Raw genomic sequence first — 7,791 nt, forward strand, 5'->3', positions numbered from 1 at the left:
GAACCACCAAGGGAAGTGAAGGGACGTGCAGGGGTACAGCCTCTCTTACTGCTAAAACATTCGTGTTTCCTTCAGATGCAGAACAAAACAAACACTCCTCACTTGTGGGATATGTATCATTCATAATTTGTACATCTTCCAGAGAATACTATAAAACCAATACTATAAAAAATTATTTTGCAATGCCATTAGCATGAAGAAAGAATGTGAAACATACTAGAACATAAGGTATTTTACCACCACACTTTTCTCTAATTCTATCGACAACAATAGAATTGGATTATCAAACATCCCATTCTATTTTCAAAATGCAAGAACTCACTAAATGATTACGTATCTTGAAATTTGTCACATTTTCTTTCTTTATTTTTTTTAAAGATCTGTATCCTAGAATGCAGGTAAAAACCATTTATGATTGGTTATTTGTCTGTATTCCCAGGATATATACTATTAGCAGGCCTCCAAATTCTGGAGTTCCTTCAAAATCTCAGCTCAACAGTCAACAGGATACTTCAGAAAAAGCCCTAACATTGTATATATTGTTACAATGCTCTTTTTTAGTCCAAAGTTGAAACCCAGCAAAATCAAACAGAAGAGACCTTGAACCAAAAAAGATAATTTCACTTCTAACAACACTGTGTCAAAAATCAAATTCATAAGGTCTGTGTTTGGTATAATTTAAACTACAGTTTATCAAGATGTGAAGTAGTTTAAATTTCCACTGGCTGGACATACTTCTCTTTTTCTCTCTAATAGGATTGCTAATTCAGAAATATCTCCATCCACTACTTTTAATTAACCACAACTTGTCAAATTATCCCACATTTACACAGGAATGGTATATTTCACATTAAACTATGAGTTGTTTAATCATTGTTTACTAAATAAATCACATTACACACACATCAAGTCACTTGCATTATGACTTTACATACTATAGGAACCAGGCTTATGATTTATCATATCATATTTTACAAAAGTAGTTCAATTACCATGTTTCCCCGTTATTTTCTTTTGATCCCCCCCAAATAAGGGCTTGGCCTTATTATCGGGGGGGGGTGTCTTATTATTTTGGGCGTGCAGGAGGCTGCAAGCGTGGGACTAGATGTCCCGTTGCTGCCGTCGCCTCTCCTCCCTGTTCTTCACGAGCGGCCCAACATGTCCCACCGCGCCCCAGTGGCAACAGCTGCTTCCTTTCCCCGCCATCTCTTTATCAAGAGGAGTGGCAGGTGGAGTGAGGGAGAAGTGAGACACATAGAGCGAGACGTGGCTCCCTTTGCCGTCTCTTCTCCCACCCCTCTCCGGGCATGGCAGGGCTCCTGCCCCTTACTTAGCCACCTGCCCCCTTTAGGGATACAATTTGGGGGTGGCAGGTGGGGCGGGTGAGAAGTGGGACACAGGTCTTACCTTTCAAGCTCCGTCACTTTTCTCACCGTTGTGTCCAGGGAAACACGCTGTAAAAGAAAACCTTCTTGCAAATTCAATCAAACTTCTAGAACCTGTCTTATTTTCGGGGAAACATGGTATTTCAATTAACTCAGCAAACTCGGATTAATTGGAGCAGAAAGGGAAGTTTCTGAATTCTTCCAACTGCTTCAGAAAAAAAGGGGGGATGGCAAAACTGAAAAGAGTCTACACTCATTTCACCAAAATAAATAAACAAGCATTATTAGCATGTCTGTACACAGTCATGCTATTAAAAAGTGTATTCTATAAGATTCTGCTTGTTACTATGAAATAAACTTCTATAATTTTTAATTTTAGGATTTGAGTTAATAATCTTGCTTTGCAAGTCTTCCATAATTCGGCAACAATAATATTTTAGTTTAGTTTAGTTTAGTTTGAATTTGTTCAGAATGACTTCTCTCTTTTTACATGATCTAAGAATTCTTGTTCCATTAAAGACATTTTCTTAATCTCACATAATTCTTCTTTAAAACATTTCATTTTTTTAAATTTTCTTATTAATCATGCCTTTTTAAATACCTGATTCCTTTTTATTATGGTTGGCAATTTATAAAATCTAGGGTTGTATAGAAACCTAAACTGAAATACAAAAAGTGTTTTGGATATTATGGGGACATGCACTTAATGTCTTAAAGAAATGCATCTTTCCCCAGCACTAAATTTCCTCTCAATCTTAGGAAAAGATGTGTTTAATTTAAAGCATTCCCAATGGATGTTATGTGTATGCCAACATGAGTAACATTTATTAGTACTGTGCAGAGATTAAATCCAGGTCTTTACACAGCTGTAACAAAATTATTTTTATATTTGGAAAAGAACAAAGATATTAATGTAATTGGTTAGTTACAAATGTGTTTTTAATTTGTCTATATATTGACATATCTTTGTAAGTCTTATAGAATTAACTAAGCTTAAATTGTACTATATAGTACATATGAATTTATATCTTTAATTCCAATAAAAATAAGCATATATTTTCTACAAACTTATTTTCAAATCATTTTCCTTTCCCTAACTTTACCAAGAAAGACAGATGAAGCTTACAGGCAGAAGAGCCAGTGCTGTCCCAAAGACGTCTCTGTGATCATGTGGCTGGCATGACTAAACGCCAAAGGCGCGCAGAACACTCTTACCTTCCCACCAAAGGTGGTCCCTATTTTTCTACTTGCATTTTTTATGTGCTTTCAAACTGCTAGGTTGGCAGAAGCTGAAACAAGTAACGGGAGCTGACCCCATTACGCGGCAGTAGGGATTGAAAACTGCTGAACTGCAAACCTTTTGATCAACAAGCTCAGCTTCTTAGCCACCGTGTCCCTGTATTACACCATGTCCCTGCATATATTACTAATGTTTAAAATAAAGATATGTTCTTTAAAAAAGATTTTAAATTAAGGTTTTAAATTAATAGTCATGGAAATCAAACCGCCACCACTCTGTTGTTGTTTTCTAAAAAGATATACCACCTAGCCAATGTCTTGGGTGAAGTGAAACAAAGACCTTACCAATTAGAATTGAAAAGTAGTATGGCATTATGGCAATTTCACCTGAATAGAAAGATGTCATACTTTCAGTAATCTAAATTTATCTAAATGCTGAAGAAATAAATTGTGCAAAAAAATTTTTAAACATATGCATGAAATAATTTACACAATATGGGCAAATATGTGGTAAGGTAAATGTTAATTTATACTATTTTTTTAATTTGCTAAACCTGACTTCAAATTCATTTTGGTCTTCCTAGATTATAACAGTGACAGCATGTTCACCTTAAACATGTTTTAACAGCTTAATATGAGGCCAACACGTAGACTGTTTCCAAAAGTATTTGTTGTATGCTCTAATGGAATCTATGACAGAAGTAAAATTCACAATCTATTTTTTTTAAAGCTGAAGAATATAATATCTTTAAATGAACATTTCTGGGATATTATAAATATTGATAAAAGAACCACAATTTTCAGTAATGCCCTATCAACAGCTTAATGTCTTTAAAAATGTTTAAATTATATCAATAGATCTGACATTTGAGTTGATTTATCAAAAAAATGTATTTAGAAATGCATTGGACTCCCCAAAGAATGTGCTTGAAAAGAAAGGTATGAGATTTTGTTTGATGAAAGTGTCCATTGATCCATATAATATGGTCCTGCCATCATTTGGTACTTTTCGGGAGTGGCATTTTAGATTTATGGGGAAATTTTAAATGTTTTTTTTTAATTTTATTTTAAAACAAAAACAAAACATAAAACCATCATCATTCCAAACAACTGAAATTTTAAATGTTAAAAATGTTAATGTGATTTCAAATTATACACTAAAGTTTTAGAAACTGTTCAAGAATTATATGTTTTATTGGTGTAGTGTACAGAGCAGATGGCTAGAAGAATTATATTGAGAAATTGAAATGGTGTATTATTTCAGAAGTTAGGCAATGACTTTTGAATTTATAATCCATTCTGGAAGAAAAAGTACTCTTTACTAATCAAAAGATGAAACAGTATGTACTATTTTGACAGATATTTTAAGATATCTTACAATAATATTTTGTATTTCATTACATTGTAATACCATATGTATTTACAATTAAACCAGAGACATTTAATAATATAAGGTATGCTATTGGAGAGTTGAAATATTTGCTATTTCAACTTTTTTTTATTTTATGCAATATTTTACTACTTTGCCCATTGCTGATTATATTTTTAAACTTTTTTTAATTGTTTGAAGCCAATCAATGAAAAAGTAATATATAACATAGCAGTGCAATGTTTGCACAAATGTAACACTTATGTCCTGAAACCAAATGTGGTTTTTCCTAGATTCCATAACAAATTGAATCTGGGAAAAGATGGCTGCTTTAAGGAATTATAGATGGATGCCACATTCTCCGCATGCTCTAAAGCAGTCTTCTTTTTCTGAATTCAAATCACATCCCAACTTTAATATATAAACTACATAATTAAATAAATCTACATTTTGCAAGAAATTCTTAACTATTTGTGTTATGAGTCTAATTCATGCCCCATTAGCAATGTAGTTTATTGTATAGTCAACCAGGTGTGTATAGAGTCAGGTAAGCAGCTTACTTCCCCACACCTACCTGTTGCAGCTGAAGTCACATGGCAGATATTTTTTAAGCTCCTGTGAAAATTCAAATGTTGACAATTGATCTGTGTTTAGTTTGGTGCTTCAGAAACTATATTAATAAGATTAATGATGTACATTAGTCTTACTTTTTGAAAATCACATATTTCAGGGTCACCTGAACTGCAAGATGAGCAGCAAATAAAATTGATAAATAAATAAATAAAAATAAACCATGAAGAAAATCTCTCTTTTCAATCTTGGCATGGCTATGAGGGGTCTTACTGAGATTTTTTTAAAAAAAATGTCCTATGGATATTCTTCAAATCAATATCATTATTATTTCATTGGTGAATATAAAGTATCTCCAATAAATTATTATCCCAAAAAGTGTAAGCACTTAAAGTGTCAGAAATCTCCTTGTGGATATATACTGCAATACTTTAGGGAGTGCACTAACATTGCTTTTAATCACGAGTAGTCTGCAAGCCCTTTTGACATCATTGCTATGTTTTCTTTCATTCCTTACATTCAAACTAAAAGTGTAATACTATCTCTGTACTCAAATACTGCTGAAGACTCAATTCTTCTAATATACAAAGTCTTCTATAATCAAAAATCCCAGAGAATGGGAAAATTCCTTTCCAATCAAATCCACAAGTCAAAATACACTCGTTTCATGGAAAATGTTTCAGATCCTTCTTTAAATAAAATGTTGCTTCCTTTCATATTCTCCATCTTTTAAATATCCCTTAATACTCAACTTCTTAGAGAATTAAAGAAACACCCATGTGATTCTAGCCAAAGTTCCAATTGTGCTGATAGCAAGTGATATAAAAATTTATTACCTAATGTCTGTCACTATCGCAAAATAATACAGAAATGAAGCACAATTTGATTCAAGCAAAATTAAAATAGACATTGAAGTAGCATATTAATTAAAAAAGATTGTTCAAGAAAAAAATGGAAAATTTTTCAGCCCTAACTTTCAGGCAAGGAAGGACTAAGGGGAGAAATCTGCCAAAGACTTCTTAAGGAATGTTATACTACCTTTAAAAACCAAAAATTTGCTGTCTGATTGCAAAACCTTTCAACTCTCACAGAGCTCCATCATCACAAAATCACTATAAGGTTGCAATTCTACATATACTTATTATGATAACTTAGTCCATTAAACATAGAAGAAATTTCTCCTGAATACCCGTAAACAGTATTACACAAATAGACCTATAATTTGCAGTGCAAACTCCACCTCCTCTTGCCACAACCATAGGCCTAAAACAAACCAGATGGCACATGCAAGCCAATATTTAACTGTCTCTCAATGCCCCATTAAAGCACATCTAATTATTCAGATCTTAAGGCTTCCTCAAAAACATAAGGAAACATTAAATATTTATTTAAATTACCAATATGTCAACGTAAACCTAAAAATAAATCTATACAAATTATACTAGCCTAACGAAATTTTATTTTTTATTGTTTTTGAAATTATTTTAATTTCAAAAGTGAGTTAATGGCTATAGAAATCAAATAAATAAATAAAATATTTAATACCTAATTTATTAGAAATGAAATAATTTTGTAGACTTAGATTGACTATCACAAAGTAAATTGTTTCGCCTTTTTGACCAATTTCTAAAAAGCAACCCAAGGAACCGAAATGCTGCTGCCTCTGACGTCTCTATTTTCCCCAAAGGCATTCCTTCATCCCACCTAACATATGCCGCTTATTCTCTCTCGTATGTTCAATTTCTTTAAAGTACCCCTTTCTCTGAAAAAATGTCCATATTTTTTTCCCCTAATAGATACTGACGCCCCTGCTACAGCTGCCACTCTCTTCACGTGTCTCCAAACTGTGACAGCCTCCAAAGTGACTTTTCTTAAGGTGACAACCTGCACATAACTTGGACTAAAACGCTTGCTGTTCCTACTTCGCGGATGATGGGAATCATAGCTGTGTAAATTCAGAGGACGCCAGTCGGGGGTCGAGAAACCGCATATATTTTCGGCGCCACTGCTTCCGCACTTTTCCCGAACTGACAACACATGCACACGTGCGCGCTTCCCCACTTACTTGGAATGGAGGTCCGTGGCCCATGGGCCGATAAGTACCAGCCCCAGCAGGACTGGGTCCTCGCAAAAGCCCGCTTCCCGGTGCTGGGACAGCTGGCGAAGGGACGCCCGCTGCCCCCGAGACAGCCGCCGATGGTCCCTCCGGGGGCGGCGGTGTCAGGGGAAAGCCGCCCCGTCCGGCCATAGGAGCTGTTGGCTGGAGGCAACGGCTGCAGATAGCTCAAGCGCGTCCGAGAGAAGGAAACAGCGCTGGTTGATAGACGGAGAGGGCAGTTCAGTACATGCCACGGACTCCTCCTCTGGGGCCGGCCCCCTCTCAACCGCCCGAGCCCAGCCTGGCCCTGCGGCGGGGAAAGCGGGGGAAGGAGGTGTAGAAGGAGGAGGAGGAGGAGGAGGAGACAAACAAGCGCCTCTCGGGGCGGTGCGACGAGCCAGCGCCGCCGCTCAGAGGCGCCAAAGAACCGCCTTGGGAACCGACAGGCGATCTGGTCACGAGGTGCGGCTCCACGCGCGGTCTGTGCCGCCTCGCCCCCGGACCCAGCGCGTGAAATCCTCGCCTGGAGGTTTGCGCTCTAGTGTCCTTCTCCTGGCGCCGGGAGGGGAGATTTCTTTCTTTCTTTCTTTTCTTTTTTTTTCTTTTCCCCTTCCCGTGAAATTGGATAAGAATGGTTGGGGAAAATGTGGAATCAATTTTTTACGCAAGGCATCAATACGGGCGGTATTACATAGGTTGCCAGTTCTTGAGCCAGCCAAAGAATTTGCTACAAAGAGTTCGTAATTGCGCCTCAGGGCCCTATTCTGCCTCAGAAAAAAAAGGCCAGCAAATGTGTTGCTCTGTGCTTTTCATACTTTTGTTAAGCAAAATGGTTTATGGATTATTATTATTCCCTGAATGGCGCCCGCTGAGCATCACTGGTCATTAAAAAGCAGCAAAGGTCACTCTCATTAATATCTGTAGCATGCACCTTTAGGATTTCAGGTGATGCTTTGAACCGTGGGTTTCTCCATCTTTCAAATGGCCTGAACTTCAGAAAGATAGGGACACTCCACTCCTGTGACCTGCTGTTGTCTTTGCAGGAGGTGAAAGAAGCAGAACTTTTCTGGTGCATCAAGCTGGAGTGCAAGGGGGAGCCATCAATAATGAGAGAACTTCATAATCTGTTG

The 7,791-nt window shown here is 36.7% G+C and overlaps 1 protein-coding gene across 1 annotated transcript in view; it reads right to left on the minus strand.

The window, feature by feature from the left end:
- The window catches only part of SMARCD2 (SWI/SNF related BAF chromatin remodeling complex subunit D2), a 46,458-nt gene extending 39,187 nt beyond the window's left edge, over positions 1-7,271 (minus strand). The window contains exon 1 of the mRNA XM_034415702.3: positions 6,629-7,271. Within this exon, the coding sequence (XP_034271593.1) occupies positions 6,629-6,811 (183 nt within the window). The 5' untranslated portion in view covers positions 6,812-7,271. The remainder of the gene's footprint in view (positions 1-6,628) is intronic.
- Positions 7,272-7,791: the final 520 nt, after the last annotated feature.

The sequence above is a fragment of the Pantherophis guttatus genome, chromosome 4 (assembly GCF_059756535.1).
Source record: "Pantherophis guttatus breed Tessera chromosome 4, ASM5975653v1, whole genome shotgun sequence".
Lineage (NCBI taxonomy): Eukaryota > Metazoa > Chordata > Lepidosauria > Squamata > Colubridae > Pantherophis > Pantherophis guttatus.